We start from the raw sequence: 17,292 nt of genomic DNA on the forward strand, positions 1-17,292 counted from the left end.
GCCGGGCCTGGGCGAACGCTGACATCCAATTTGTACAGCGTTTTTACAAAGGGAGCTCGTCAATAACCTATACACATATCATCGTACAACTAATTTTATTGGCTATAATATTAGCTACATTTGAAAGGTCTCACTTGATTGGCTCACCCTTCGCTATTCCCGTTTTCAAGAGACACCCCGCCAGAATAAAGTGCCACGTAGTACAGCAATGGCGCGAGATCGCCTATTGGGCGACTTTCCCACCGGGTGTGCTTTTCGAAAACTACACAACACATGCTTTTATGACACGGAATCATAGAAAATCTACCCCGTTTCCAAACTAATCATAATTTTATCGCGAATAGACAACCGAAGTTGGTCAAAATAGCAAATTAAAAATCAAATGAATTTTACTATGACCGTGAATTCATCATATTCCGGTGGTTTGAATTCTGAGCTCCCTGATATACCTATCGAAAAGTCACTATCCCGTTGGACTACCTGCAATGGGCATTTTAGTAACCTTTACTGGTCCTTACAGAAAGTTACTAGACTCACAGGATAGCGGACCAGCGTGTATGTCGAACCCTTGCCATACATTACAGCATAGACCCTCCTGGTTACAGTGGTAACACGTGATCTTTTTTTTAATTTCTTTTCATCACAACAACAAAATCTGTGTGATCAAAAGTGTTGTAAACTAAACCAGAAAGAATTATCGGGCTGGCTAAACTTCCCGATGAACTGGAGTAAGGTCCAAGTCCAAGTAAGCCCCGATAGTACGTGTGAAAATCGTCTCAAACTAGCGATACAACTTTCAAAATATAACTTGACATGTCTTCATTTGTTAGAGTTATACAATTCAAGACAAGTTTTCACTCGAAAAGAACAATTCTATGAATAATGACACTGAACGCAGCGATTTCTCAGACGATGTTACCACTGCACTGTAATGTATGGCTCAGCATGAGGTGCATATACTGGAATGAACCATTCTGTAGGAGGGGTGGAGAATTGGATTTGAAGTTTACAACCCTTTTTCAAACAAATATTTGTCATTTGGGCGCACAATGCGTAGAATTAAGACTATAGCACATATTACATTGCTTGTTTGACGTCAATAGTGTCTTTTGAAAAGTTGCACTTTACCTAAAGTCTCACGGACTGATTTCCAATATGGCGTCCGTCATAATGCTCATTAACATATTCATTTTTTTTTCAAATTTCCAAAAAAAAACATAAAAAATAGAAGAGAAGAGGTGCTGACTTGAAATTAACAAATCTAAGTAAGCTACCCTAAAATATAAAAGTTTGACGGACACCTATGATTCACCTATACACTCTATACTCTATACAACCTATACCTAAAGCTACACTTTCAGCTTTCGCTGACAGCGGAGCTAATAAAGTTAAACAAAAGATAGGTTTCATCTGAATCGTAAGGTAGGACTCTAGGGTTAAATCTGTTTTAAATACTTATAGCTACGCAACCTATCAAATGAACCAACAATATCACACAAGTTCTGAAAATCAATATCCAGACAGCATTGACGGAAATTGATTTCAAACAAGTTTTCATCTCCAACCCCTTGATTGTACCATATTTCAGCAAAACCGTACATAAATAGAATTGATTTAAGTTTTTTCACCCAACATTCTTTGTTGGCATTTGCTAATGTACACTGTAAATGATAGCAATGTATGACATAATGGCTTTGACTCATGTTTAGAATTCTGAGCGAATATTTAACTATTTTAACCAACTGTAATGCTCTTAAAGTTGATGGCCTAACTCTCCATGTACTGCTACATGGATATATGATTTCTGTGATGAAAGTAAAAATTTACAAAACTTAATATGAACATTTTCAATGGCTTGCCCTTCATGATAACCCCATATCTCACTTCCGTGGTGCAAAATCGGCAGAATCTTGGTGTCAAAAATTTTAAAACACAGTGGAATTGGCCCAATTTCCGAGGTTGATCATTAGAGCATGCATTGCTGTAGATGCTTGGTCAGCCAATTGTTCTTGAGCCTGTGTCCAGATGCCATGGGAAGACAGTTTCAAGCCTAAATACACATAGTATGAAATAGTTTCAATTGTTTGTTTTCCATAAAACCATTTTTCATAATTCTTTAATACCCACCATTTCTAAACACTATAACCTTGGTTTTACTAAGATTTACTTCCAATTTGTACTTATCACAGTACTTTTTTCCTTCCGTAAGGAAAGATATTAGGGCATAAATGTCTGTGTGTGTGTGTGTGTGTGTGTGTGACTGTCATCATTTTGGAAAAAACGGCTGCATCAATTCGAACAAAATTTCATACACATGTTTTGTAGGGTAATGGCAAAAACTAATTAGATTTTGGTAAACATCCCACAAATATTAATGAGCAATTTACGTAATTAATAGTTTTCGGTATTGTACATCACACATGTCGCATACATGTATGCCAAGGAAATTAAAGGCTGCCCTCAGCGGTCGTTAGCTGGTTAGTTGTACATGCATTGTCAGGTTACCAGCACATCCCACGGCCTTCGTGCCAACCTTGTCAGTGATATTCAAAGCATTCGGTAAGTAATCGTACAGCTTTGCATGTTTTGATGATGACTTTTGTTTCAACGAAAATGTTAGATGGAGACTATTGCGTTAGAACGCAAAAAATCACTGGCCATTGTTAACTGAACAAAGTCCATCGAGTAAAAATAACACTTCAGCATCCCACCATGTGAGGTACGCCATTTTGATCTCTCAAATCAAATACGTTTGCAATGGACTACTTTTAATTCATTACAGTAGGAAGTGTTGCCGTACGGCTGTAGTATAAGTTTAGTCTACACTGTGCTGTGTGTGACATTCCGAAGTCCACACTGAGCATGTCATCCAGATCAAAAATTTAATAAGCAAATCTTCAATTACCCCAATATGCTAATAGTTGGTAGAGGTAGCATAAGTTGGGTCTGATTACCAGAACCAGATGTGTCCCAAAAAATGTGTACTATACGGACAGGTACCAATGCTAGAAATGTTGTACACCACAAGCTATGCCATCTCACACTCTTAAGTATTGGAAATTACTAATATGTAGATAACATAACATAAGTGTTTGTGTCCACTTTTTTACAGCCACCAAGCCACTGCCGTTACATGACCTAAATCGGAAAAACCAACAGCTTACTTAAATTTTATTTAAACTGAATGCCTCCCATAAGGGAAATGTTGTCTAAAGTGGTGCGACGATGCAATTATTTTTTTACATTCTCAACAAATGTTAATCGATCTACTTATCATTGCAGTTACTGTTCTTTTTATTTAGTACTGTACAGCAAGTGTGTATGTGGGGCATATGTCATAGGCTAGTTCATGATTAGTTTTGCAGTTGTCTTCACTGGTGACAATTAATGTAGGGAGAATTACTTTTGTGTTTTCCCTTTCATCTGCAGACTGAATTGGTTTACGGAAGAAAAAAATAATGCGGGAAGGGGGTACTTTAAGTGATGGGTGCTGACCAGAAAAAATTTTGTTTTTGGCCATTAAAACTCTTTCTACAGTGAGTGCTATGCTACAACGTTCTATAAAGCTTCACATTACATTTTGTCGTTGGCCAGGAGATCACTAACAGCAATGGGCAAATAGCAATCAATGAGAAAAAATAACTTATTGCATATGTTCTGTTGTATTCCAACAATTGTCTGTAGGAACGACAATCTCAAAACTTTTGCCCTTACAGAAGGCATTCAGTTTAAATCTGGTTAAGTTTAGAGAGCAGTCTTTGTATTCCAATTGCATTATATGACATGAAAACTAGGTCGTCGGCAAAAAGAAGATAAAACAGTTGGAGCAAACCAATTGAACACCCAACATCATTACCACGGATATGATCAGAGCTAAGCTCTTCATGCAAATCATTAATAAAAAAGGAGAAGAGAAAAGGGGACAGAATACAACCTTGCCTAACCCCTACTGGGCAGTTGAAAAATTCTGTTAGTCCTGAGGGTGTTAAAACACAGGCTTTTACCTTGCTGTACATACTCATAGAGTACAATATTCGATACATATTTCCCTTGACACCCGCATTATCTAGTTTGAAAAACATATCTACCCGATCGACCCTATCAAATGCCTTTTTGAAGTCAAAAAATGCACAGTAGAATCTACCCCGTTTGGTAGTCAGGTACTTCTGAATGAGAGTGTGTATAATGAAAATATTGTCTACAGTAGTGTACCCCGCTCTGAAACCAGCTTGTTCTTCTCTTCTGTATTCAAATATCTCATCCCATTTACAAAGCCTATTATACAATATTCTTGTAAATATTTTACTTATAATCGATAGTAACGATATTCCATGATAATTACTTGCTGTCTGTCATGATCCTTTTTTGTGAATCAGGAAAATAATGCCCTCTGACCAGGCCGTAGGAAAATTCCCCAAACTGAGTGTTGAATAAATGACAGAGTATGCCACTTAAATTTTGACAACAATGGTTATAAAATTCTGGAGGGATACCATCAGGACCAGGTGATTTTCCTTTTTTCAAATTTTTAATACTTATTTCCACTTCCTCCTCTGTGATAGGATAATTCAATATGTCATCAGAATCCAGATCATTGTGGGCAGAAGAAAAATCTCCACTCTCAAAACTTGCCACGGTATATTCAAAAAGTTTCCAATGATCAGAATAATCGTATTAGTACCTGGATTAAATAAAGATTTGAAAAACTCAAACCATTCAAGTGAACTAATGGAGGACGGGATAGAAACCCTGGTTTGTCTGATAAAACCCCAAAAAATTCTACTATCCTTGTCTTGTGCTGCTTTATTGAACTCTGAAATTTTATTGTCACAACATGGTTGTTTTTTCTTCTTGATCAATGTTTTGTACTCGCTTCTCAAAGTCTTGTATAAATTATAGATTATTACACTTGATAAGAGTGAGAGTGTATTTATTTCCTGAGATACCAAGCTAGATAAACGATTACAAGCCTTGCAACAAACAGTGGTAGTTTGTTATCGAGAGAAATCGGAAAACTACACGGTAAAAAGGAGACGATTTGAGGTCAATATAATACTTCCTAAACTTCTAATCGAAAATCTAAAAAGACACGATTTCTCTTTATTCATCTGCACATTAGTGTGTGAAATTTGAAAATGATATGTCCATATTTGACGAAATTGAAACAATGATAAATATTTCACCTGTTTGTGAACTCCTTGCCCATTGTAAACCTATTTTAAGGCCAAGAAAAAAAAAAGAATTGTTTTCTGGTGAGTTTGCATCACTTAAATACCCCACCTCAATCTTCTTTTTTCTCATGTTTGTCCAGCCAATGCAGACTGCAGATCCAAGGGAAACACAAAATAACTCTCCCTACATTTGTACATCAATTGCTACTTCAGGGAAGACAACTGCAGAACTAATACATGAACAATTAACAAACAAATTTGCGTCATCACACCATTTTAGGCAACGTTTCCTGACCAGAAACAACAACTTTCGTTTGTGTGGCCATGGCGTCCAATTACCGAAATATGCCAATAACTTATTAAAACTAAAAGCTATATCGATAATATTTTCAGGACGTACCAAGTTATATTGAATTTGACGTGTGCGCTCTTAAGATGTAGCCTAATTACTGAAAACCATTAATTATGTAAATTGCTCATTAATATTCATGGGTGTTTATCAAAACCTAATCAGTTCTTGCCATTACCCTACAGAACACATATACAAAATTTCGTTTGAATTGAGCCAGTCGGTTTTTAGAAAAGGGTGATACAGACACACACACAGACTTTTCATCCCTAAATAATAACCTTCCTTACGTAGTTATCCCATGCCTAACAGTAAAATAAAAACACAGTGAGTTATATATGCCAACAGTAAAATAAGAATACTGTGTTATCCGTGCCTAACAGGAAGATGAAAATACTTTGAATTATCCATGCCTAACAGTAAAATGAAAACAAGTGAGTTGTACATGCCTAACAGTAAAATGAAAATACTGTGAATTATCCATGCCTAACAGTAAAATGAAAACAGTGATTTATACATGCCAACAGTAAAATAAAAATACTGTGAATTATCCATGCCAAAAGTAAAATAAAAATACTGTGAATTATCCATGCCTAACAGTAAAATGAAAACACGGTGAGTTATACATGCCAAAAGTAAAATAAAAATACTGTGAATTATCCATGCCTAACAGTAAAATAAAAACACAGTGAGTTATACATGCCTAACAGTAAAATCAAAATACAGTAAATTATCCATGCCTAACAGTAAAATCAAAACACAGTGAGTTATACATGCCTAACAGTAAAATCAAAACACAGTGAGTTATACATGCCTAACAGTAAAATCAAAACACAGTGAGTTATACATGCCTAACAGTAAAATCAAAACACAGTGAGTTATACATGCCAACAGTAAAATAAAAATACTGTGAATTATCCATGCCTAACAGTAAAATCAAAACACAGTGAGTTATACATGTCTAACAGTAAAATAAAAACACAGTGAGTTATACATGCCTAACAGTAAAATCAAAACACAGTGAGTTATACATGCCAACAGTAAAATGAAAATACAGTGAATTATCCATGCCTAACAGTAAAATCAAAACACAGTGAGTTATACATGTCTAACAGTAAAATAAAAACACAGTGAGTTATACATGCCTAACAGTAAAATCAAAACACAGTGAGTTATACCTGCCTAACAGTAAAATCAAAACACAGTGAGTTATACATGCCAACAGTAAAATAAAAATACTGTGAATTATCCATGCCAAAAGTAAAATAAATATACTGTGAATTATCCATGCCAACAGTAAAATGAAAATACACTGAGTTATACATGCCAACAGTAAAATAAAAATACTGTGAATTATCCATGCCAACAGCAAAATGAAAACACAGTGAGTTATACATGCCAACAGTAAAATAAAAATACTGTGAATTATCCATGCCTAACAGTAAAATCAAAACACAGTGAGTTATACATGCCTAACAGTAAAATAAAAACACAGTGAGTTATACATGCCTAACAGTAAAATGAAAATACAGTGAATAAACCATGCAATTTATAATATATGATACTTACTTCTAGCCACCATGAACACTTAGACACAGCGTGTGAAATTAACGCCGGTCCTTCGGCCCGAGACCAACAGATTTCCGTTCGGACCGACAGTTTTTCAGAATTACAACAACGTATCGGTCCTTATGACCGATTGAAATTTGGAGTAAATAATAACATTTATTCAAAGATATATCCAATTTCACCTACATGAATCTGATCTTGTGTTACCTATTTTACTCTCGACATCTCGTTCAAGTCAAGCGACACAGAGCTAGCTCGCTACGTGTTGTTGCCAATGTTGATATCATGTCTACATGACGTAGCATACAGCGTCTAATCAGAACGTCTTAGACATTCACACTCATTTTACGCATTAAGCGCATGCGTCTTTTTCCGCCATGATATCGTAATCATGTAATCATTGTTGTAAAGTTTACTGTTCGAAGTGTATGAAACTTTTAACGTGTTTGAGACAGTTCCACGTTGCATTTATAAAGTATGTGGCGATATTTAGAAGGTGGCAATGAGCTTCCGAAGAAGAAGACGAAACATACACTGTTTTTTAAAGGCTGGTATTAAATCCGGTAAATGTTAGCGGGTTTCCCGATCAATTTACCGGAGTTCCCCATGTCTGTTGCCACGATCAAAACAAACTGACGGAAAACATACGAAAACGGCGTTTTAACTAATAAAGAAGGCTGGTACACTTCGTAAAATACCTTCAGTACGATAGGGTTTGTTTTTTTGTAAAAACAGTAAAAAATGCGTAGTCTGATTGCTTTCAATTTGATGCATATGATAATGTGCATCCTGTCATGTTGTAATCAACGTGTAGACTTAGAAATGTTGCATTTTTGTTGCCATCGTTGTATCTGGAAAATTACTGCATCATGCCAAACACGGATACATAGTGGATGACACATTATAGTACAGTTACCATATCACGTTCCCACGTCAAAAAAACTCGCACTGTAAGACATGCTTAGCCATAGTTGTCTTCATCATGGTCAGAGACGATACTCAATACACCATGGTAGGGTATACGAGTAGGGCTTTATGGGGGGGGGGCTTCGATTTCATTACATATTTGTAAAGACTGAAGGAAGATTAAAACACTCCGTGTCACTGTGTGGATGGAAATTGAAATAAAGCAAATACACAGTTTTCAAGAGGGATAGTTATGCGATAAAACTTTCTGCTATGATGAATGTGTGGGTCTACATTCGCTAAGAGTGGGAAAGCTACATCAGCTGTTGCAACAGACGATGAATCTGACTTTGGATTATCGTGATTCAGAATTTAGTGAATCGTACAGAGAGGAAAGAGAGGACTGTGATCTCTTAGAGATTGCAGATAATGTAGATTTATTGATACATTCACCGATATTATCTACAGTCTATGGATCTGTATTTCTATGGTGGAATGAATACATTTAGTCTCAGACCACTATAGTCTATAGGAACAGATTATGCGAGAATGAATATTCATAGTCTCTGGGTCCATAGTTACAAATGAAAATCTCTACTCACAGAGTCAAAAATTACTTGGTTGGGAATCCAAAATTTACTTCCAAGTTATTTTTTTGACTGTGAGTGGGAATTTTATGAAATAATAGTGGATAGTGAACAATTCGTTGTACTCTCTTTTACTTTTATATCTAAAGATATGCTGTATCATATTAAAGTTCAAAATCATTTAATCTGTAAATGGGGGGGGGGGGGTGTAGATACAGGTCGTGAACATGAACTGCATTGAGTATGGACCAGCAGTTTTCCTTAAGGACCAGCAGCATTTGCTACATGTCGGTTCTTATGACCAGTAGTCATTTTCCCTTAAGTTCACACACTGCTTAGACACCATAATAAGTGTTGCTACCCATATTTGCAGCATTATGAAACTTGCACAAATTATTGTTTGATCTTGTTTATAATAGTAAATGTTTAGAATGTGTGATTTTGGGTCTTTCTTCATATTGTAATAACTGTATTGCCAGCTTCAAATTCATTTCATATAAAGCCCTGTTTGAACTGTAACCTGTACAACTGGTACCATACATTCATTTAAACCACAGACAAGTAGACACAGATTAACAATGGGTCCTCTTCCATTGTCCAAACAGTAGTCTCGAGTAAACATTACTCTACTGTCATGAAAATAACTTTCAAACATGTGAATCTGCCTGGGTTCAACATATTCTCACATAAATTAAAAAAACACCATAACCATAAATACACAGTCATGTACATGTAATAAATAAGTTGTTTATTTGTCATTTTACCAGGATATTGTATTGGCATACAGAATAAATGTAATCCATACTTAAACCTGTGAACGCGTTGTTCCTACTCCCGGGTTTCCACTTGTTTCCACATTGTTGTTAACAAATAACAACTATTCCCTTATCAGCAAAATCATTATGATTTCAATCAACCAAAATTATATGTATCTGATGCCATTCGATTAGAATTTCGTGATAAATTTGAACATACTTGTTATATTCAGTGAGGCTCAGGACGTCGCGTTGTACTATTGCAACTATATGACTTTATTAACATAATGTTGACATACACATATGATGGTGATGATGTCATTGTCAGAATGATCTCATGTATTAATGATCATATCATTACAATACCAATGTACAGTTTATACATGACATCTCGAACTCGCCATGTCAAAGTACACACACAAGCTGCATAAACCCTTGTGTAAATGTCGGAAATGTTATGACTACGGAATGAAGTATCTACTTTTCTGACAAAAATCCCAGTGAGTAGAATGAAGATCCCAGAACGTGACTTACTACACTGTGCCATAGAACACAACTTGACCTATTGTCGGTCAGATTTTGTTGTTCAGTGCATAACTCTTTCTATATTTTTGCATTTTTCACTCAACTATACTCATTATTTAATCATAAATATGACCGTTCCAAACAAGTAAGTTTTAAAAGGCAATAACTCAACTAAATCTCGCTCGATTTTCAAGCATGTTTCGCCAAAATTTTCCTCCCCTCAAAGATTACACATTTGGACCTTTGACCTTTACCAATGACATGATATAGAAAAACAAACACTGTGGTTCACGAAGAGAAACTCATGAGTTATTCTGTAACTTTCGACATATGTTTGAAACAAAAGAGACCCTTGCAGCCTACCCAAGACGATGATTGAGCTCATAGTCCCCCTATTAACACCTTGGAATAATGCCCCGTTGAAAATCTGTTTCTTACTTGTCTGTGTTTAAAACCCTGTACAACTGGTACCCATCATTTCATATAAAACCCTGTTTGAACTGCAACCTGTACAACTGGTACTACACTTCTTATGAATTGGGTCATTTTGCAGCATGAGTGTTATTAATTTTTTTTAAAATTTTCAGCCATTATTTTTAAATGAAATCAGCGTGAAAATTCCAAGTGACAAGAATGATGAAAACACATTTAATCTATCACATATTGATAAAGTGTATGCTCTGAAAACAGAGTCTGCAGCAGCAAGGTAGGTGGCAGCCATATCTTGAATTCCAAAATTGTCACATGCAGACAGCAAAGAATTTATCATTTTCATTAAGAATGATGTGTTGTTTTGGTTAAGGATATAATTTTGTATTTCACAAATTGTTACAATTTTGGAACAAAGTAGATGAAAATTATATATATGTCATTGATTTGTACACAAACATGTGACAGATATAAAAAAAAAAAAAAATTACAAGAGATATAGAGCGATATTTGAACTGATATGAATTTTGTAGCGAATGAAAGTCATTGGCGTAACTATAGTTGATGCTTCCACTGCATCTGTCAATTCAATTTAATTTATATCCTCACATTACCCAAGATGCAATGCACTGTCATGTTGCATGTAAACCTGCCAACCCACGGAGAAATGCAAAAAACTGTGATATTGATACATTACAGAACCAAATGGTTGAATAAAATTGAAGACGCAACCACAGTATTTATAGAAACAGAAAAAAAGAAAAGAGAAAAAGCACACCAAGGTAAGTTTTTGATCAACATCAATCCCCTGTTCCCAATACCCCTTGTCACATCGTAACAGACGTGGTGCGAAAGCGTTTCCATCGATAGAATGGCCATTAAGGCGAAGCATCTTCCCACACGAGTGAAGCGATGATCAAATAGACCATATCGTTGCACAGTCTATGCTGAAAACTTAGATAAATTCAAACTGCCACGTCACCATTTCATTCTCACTAAAACTGAAAGTTTTACTTTTTGAGCTTCGTTACCATATCAAATGCATTACGTGAATTTACCGTTCTCTACACCATGCTCTTCATCTGGTTCGCACGTTATGTATCGTTCAAGAACGTTGCGACAATGAAACCACAAGCATTACGCATAGATTTTCTAGTGCCCTATTCTAAATTGGCTTCGCAAGTTTGGCTAATTGTAGCAAAAATATTCTCGCCAATGCAGATTTTACTCGCATTTTGCGATTTGGCAAGTGGGCAGTTGTGAAACGAAGTGATGTGTATATGCAGACTATAGCATCTGACATTTGTACAAGGTTTGGTTGAATAATATGGCTATTTGACCTCGAAGATGGTGGTCAAGGTCAAAGGTCAATGTGCCATTAAAAAGCTTATGATTGATAACATGGGTGAAGACACTTGAATGAGGTCTCTATCTGTTAAACTTCAAGAGTTAATGGGCAAAGTGTGATTATTGCGACATATATGGCCACCATTTCGCTGATGTCATGAGGGTTGAAAAACCAAAGTGACATGCATATGCCCTCTATACAATTGTACCAGGTTTGGTTGAAATTGGCACATGCATATTGGAGATACAGGTGGACACGGAAGGACGGATGGCAGGATCCAATGTAGTAGCCCCTCGTCAGGCTTTGCCCTTTGGGGGCTAATAATATTTACTGCATAACTCCAAAACTATTATACATACTCATTAGAGACTTTACTCAAGTAGTGGCCACCCTTATATCATCAGATCCAAGCTATCTTTTAAGATATTGACTTTTGACCTTGACCTTTACATTCAGAGTTAGTTATCAAAATCCAGCCATTTCTTGCCTATGAAAGACACTTTGTTGTATTTATTTGTTGTAGATTTCTTTTAAATCATATTTAAACATGATTTAAACAGTTAAAACAAAAGAAGAGAACTATAGACAAGCATTTTTTTTTGGTGCTCGTATCACGTTTTACTGAATGGCAGCCAAACTGATGCAACACCCTTTGTGAGCCATTTAAGACATGCAAGTGTCTACTTCTGCCTTATCAAAAAGCCCCATATAACAAGAACAGAATGTTTTAGGAAGAGTTTTTATCCATCTGTGATCCATATTTTAAACCGAACATAGACATCTACCGCCTGTTTTATTATAACTTGTCTTAATATTGTATTTTAGTATCGTGTGTGTTTTAATGTCTGTTGTGTCATTCTTTTATATTCTTAATTTTATTCCTGTTTTGTTTTTTCATGAGCTCATGTGAAAAATTAATTTCCAATGCTTTGTTAGCATATGGCAAATAAAGTTATAAAGTAATTAAAGTTAGGGGGGGGAGCAATCTTTCTTTTAGGACCTTGACCATTTCCCATCACCTAGACCTTCATGGTCAATATTACCATAATCAAGTCATTTCTTGCATATTGTGCTATGTGTACATTTTGCAGTACATGTATTTAAGTATGACATGTTGCTGGTTAGTCCCCGCGGACGAAGTCCGGAACAGGGACTTATGGATTGGGTTCCGTCTGTCCGTCCGTCCGTCCGCAGCTGTTTCTTGGAGATGCCTGGACCGATTTTTTTCAAACTTGGTACAGGGGCATCATACTATGGCATACATATGCACGTCAATTTGTTTTATGATACGATCCAATATGGCCGCCTAGCAACCATTTTGTTTGCGAATTTTTCCTGTCTAAAGCCATAACTCAGACATGCTTTAACAGATCTCATTCAAAGTTGGTATTAGGACAGTGTTCTATGACATACATGTGCATATTTATTGTTGTCATGATACGATCCAATATGGCCGCCTAGCAGCCATTTTGTTTGTGAATTTTCATGTCCAAAGCCATAACTCAGACATGCTTGAACAAATCTCATTTAAAGTTGGTATTAGGACAGTTTTCTATGACATACATGTGCATATCCATTTTCATTGTGATACGATCCAATATGGCTGCCTGGTAGCCATTTTGTTTCGAATTTTCATATCCAAAGTCATAACTCAGACATGCTTGAACAGATCTCATCCAAAGTTGGTATTAGGACAGTGTTCTATGACATACATGTGTATATCCATTTTTGTCGTGATACGATCCAATATGGCTGCCTGCCAGCCATTTTGTTTGTAAATTTTCCATGTCCAAAGCCATAACTCAGACATGCTTAAACAGATCTCATTCAAAGTTGGTATTAGGACAGTGTTCTATGACATACATGTGCATATCCATTTTCGTTGTGATACGATCCAATATGGCTGCCTGGCAGCCATTTTGTTTGTGAATTTTCCATGTCCAAAGCCATAACTCAGACTCCATTTTCATCGTGATATGATCCCCCATACCCAACCAATCCTTTATTGTTGGAGGCATATTCCATGTCCAACAAGCACACACAACATATCTAAGTCTGTTTGTTTTAGGTTCACAAATATTGTTGCGTGATCAGAGTAGTGATAATTCCTTAAAACCCAATTATAGCGGGGGACTATGTCATTCTCAATGACTTGTTATATTGTATATCATTTCGTATTGAATGGGGCCTATTTGGTGTAAAAATCCACCATTTCTACAATAGTTCAACAACAACAAAACAACACTTGCAATATATTCATTGACAAGTATCTGTTCTTATATTGTCAGATATGACCTTCTATGTGTATGTGTATATTGACACTGACCTTTACATTCAGTCAAAATCTAACCAAAAATAATCAATTTCGTACAGTAGTCACAGAAGTAAAGTGTTTGAGAGGGATGGGGGCTATGTCTTCTACAGCAACTTGTTTGATTTACCTTATCATGCAAACCATGTAATAAACTATTTCTTTGATTTCAGCCCGTGCACAGCGTAGTCAGGGTGTTGGTAGATTACTGGTTGTTATATTGGAAGGTGCAGACCTCAAACCTGTTGATAGAAATGGTAAGTTTGACTTCAAGATATGGGTACAATATCTCTTCATTTTTATAACAAGATCAAATATTGCATTTAGACCCAACCATTGTGGCCTCCTGGTACTGAGAATGATAAAATACTGTTTTTTTTAGCACAACTGAACTGATAAGGTCCAATAGTGTTATAGGCATGGCAAAGTGTGTGTGTGTGTGTATTGCCTTGATATTTGGTGGGGAGTCTGTAGACATTAGTTTTTCGCACAACTGAACTTCTGAGTAGCACTACAGGCATGGAAAAGTGTCTCTGTCTGTCTGTCTGTCTGTCTGTCTGTCTGTGTGTGCAAACAACTTAAAGTCAAAAACCACTGGACCGATTGCTAGGATATTTGGTGGGTATATTACCTTGGGTGTCTAGTTTGGAAAGTGTTCAGATCAAAATTATCTTACCACCGATGTGTGATTTGGGTCAAAAAATGTGATATTTGGTCAAAAAACTTAAACTCAAAAACTACTCAGCAGATCGGCCTGAAATTAAATGGGTGAAACATTCTTAGAGGTGTTTATATAAAGATTTGTTCATGACATGATGATCTCATCAGTAATATGCAAATTACAGCTAAAAATGTGTCTTTTGGTCAAAAATCTTTAATTAAAAAACTACTGAGCAGATTAGGCTGAAATTTGGTTGGAACGTTCTTCAGGGTGTTTATATTAAGACATGATGATCTCATCATTGATATGTAAATTAGGGTTAAAATGTGTCTTTTTGGTCAAAAATATATAGTTCCAAAAGTACTGAGCAGATCGGGCTGAAATTTAATGGAGATGCATCTGGGAATGTGTAGATGAAGCTGTATTCATAGCGTGATGATCCCATCAGCGATATGCAAATTAGCTCTAAAAATGTCAATTTTGGTCAGAAACTTATATCTTGAAACTGCATGGTTGAAACTTGGTGTGGATGTTTCTTGAGCTATTATTCTGCAGGGTATTGTTGAAAACCTTTTGACACAAATGGCCCTAGCAACCATGACCACGCCCTTAACAACAATGAAATTATGATGCATATTACAAAGATAACAGGTATGGGTAGGTAAGTTACTAAAGATTCAAAAAATGTATGAAAATGTGCCTAGCAACATGACCATGCCCATAGCAACAGCTAAATGATGGTTTATATTGCAAAGATGAAGTGGGAAGGGTAGGCAAGTTGATAAAGATTCCAAAAATGTATGCAAATATCCCTAGCAACAAGACCATGTCCATAGCAACAACCAAATACAGTTGCTACAATGCCATTTGGCACTATCTTCTTGTGAGTCACCACAAAGTAAATGATATAATAGGGTAAATGGGTATTTTAGTACTCCAGATTGATATTTTTCAAAAAACCATGAATGCAGTATAATAAGTCTACTTCCTTAGATGCAATGTGCAAGAACTCTTATTATATTCTTTGCATATGAGATAAAGTGTGTAGGTATGACAACATTTTGGATATGGTTTGTTTTACTAGGTTTGGCAGACCCTTATTGTGAAGTCAGTATGGGTGTACAGGAACATAAGACTAAAATTATACAGAACTGTTTAAACCCCAAGTGGAATTCATCAATGCAGTTTATTGTACGAGATCCTGATCAAGATGTTCTGTGTATCACTGTCTTTGACAGAGATTTCTTTTCTCCAAATGGTGAGACTTTCATCTTTTGTTAAATTTTATACGGGAATAGTTAATTTAGTGCTTGTTTGTATATATGTATGTATGTATGTATGTATGTATGTATGTATGTATGTATGTATGTATGTATGTATGTATGTATGCATGCATGCATGCATGCATGCATGTATGTATGTATGTATGTATGTATCTGTGTCTTTGTGTGTGTGTGTGTGTGTTTGTGTTTGTGTTTATTGTGTAATATGCAGCATCCTCATGATGACTATTTTAGGCTACACTGTTTTAAGATATCAAATACTATTCTATATGTCTACCAGTACTATGCAAAGTTATCAGTGTAGAAGTATAATGTGAAGGAAATCTGAAATGCCAACATAAATCCATGAGAGTGTACATCATCTTCTATTCTAGATTTCCTTGGGAGAACTGAAATCTGTGTATCTGATATCATGAAGGAAATCCAAGATCCAAAAATGAGAAGACCCTTTGTCAAGAAATTACTTCTACATGAAGTGGATACTGGTGAAGTTACTATCAAACTAGACCTGCAGCTTTTTCAAGATACTTCATGATGATCATATTCTGTTATTGATCCCAGAATCCCCAACCGGTATATGTGGAATCTGCTCCTGGAGTTTAGATGACACTCTGTGGAGCCTAAGCATTCAAGATCAGTTAAAACAAGTCATGTGATCAGAAATTGAGCTGTCTTATATGTGAAATAATATTATTTTTAAAGCATATGTAACTGACAGTCAGTCACAATGTTTATATCCCACTATACTGTCAAAACAGAATGATTCACTAATGGCTGATGATGTATTTCACATCGACTTTGAGTCTTTTGTTCACACATGTGTGTTTGGGCAAGCATGAACCATGGGAGTGTCCTCTCATTGTTTACATTACAAACTTGGTTTGTGTTAGGGGATATAACCCTAGTCATATCCCTCACCAAACTATAACATTAACCCCCTAAGATAAAAATAAATATGTATTAAACAGTTAGTCCTGTGTTGTACCCTCTTTGCAATGTGTTTTGTATTGACAGTGGCAAGAATATGTGGACATTAAAGTGATAAGTGCAGTATGGGAAAGTGAAACTTTGACCAAATCAAACTGCTTTTGAAGTTTGTTTTACATACCACAAAATATAACATACAACAGTGTTGTAATCATGCATAGGAGAGAGTGGATCCTTAGTTGACTTAGTATTGTTCACACCAAGTTAAGTTGACTTAGTATCATTCACAGCCAAGTTAAATTGACTCATTCACACCCAAGTTAAGTTGACTTAGTATTGTTCACACTCAAGTTAAATTGATTTAGTATCATTCACACCCAAGTTAAGTTGACTTAGTATCATTCACACTCCAGTTAAGTTGACTTAGTATCATTCACACTCCAGTTAAATTGACTTACTATCACTCACAGC

At 35.9% G+C, this 17,292-nt stretch overlaps 1 protein-coding gene across 2 annotated transcripts in view; it reads left to right on the forward strand.

Moving 5' to 3' along the window:
- The window catches only part of LOC144432808 (intersectin-1-like), a 305,852-nt gene extending 289,024 nt beyond the window's left edge, over positions 1–16,828 (forward strand). For both annotated transcript variants that reach the window (XM_078121087.1, XM_078121088.1), the window contains 5 exons: positions 10,450–10,568; positions 10,991–11,073; positions 14,124–14,207; positions 15,696–15,869; positions 16,269–16,828. In XM_078121087.1, the coding sequence (XP_077977213.1) occupies positions 10,450–10,568; positions 10,991–11,073; positions 14,124–14,207; positions 15,696–15,869; positions 16,269–16,429 (621 nt within the window). In that variant the 3' untranslated portion in view covers positions 16,430–16,828. The remainder of the gene's footprint in view (positions 1–10,449; positions 10,569–10,990; positions 11,074–14,123; positions 14,208–15,695; positions 15,870–16,268) is intronic.
- The last annotated feature ends 464 nt before the right edge of the window (positions 16,829–17,292 follow it).

This window comes from Glandiceps talaboti, chromosome 3 (genome assembly GCF_964340395.1).
Source record: "Glandiceps talaboti chromosome 3, keGlaTala1.1, whole genome shotgun sequence".
Taxonomy (NCBI): Eukaryota; Metazoa; Hemichordata; class Enteropneusta; family Spengelidae; genus Glandiceps; species Glandiceps talaboti.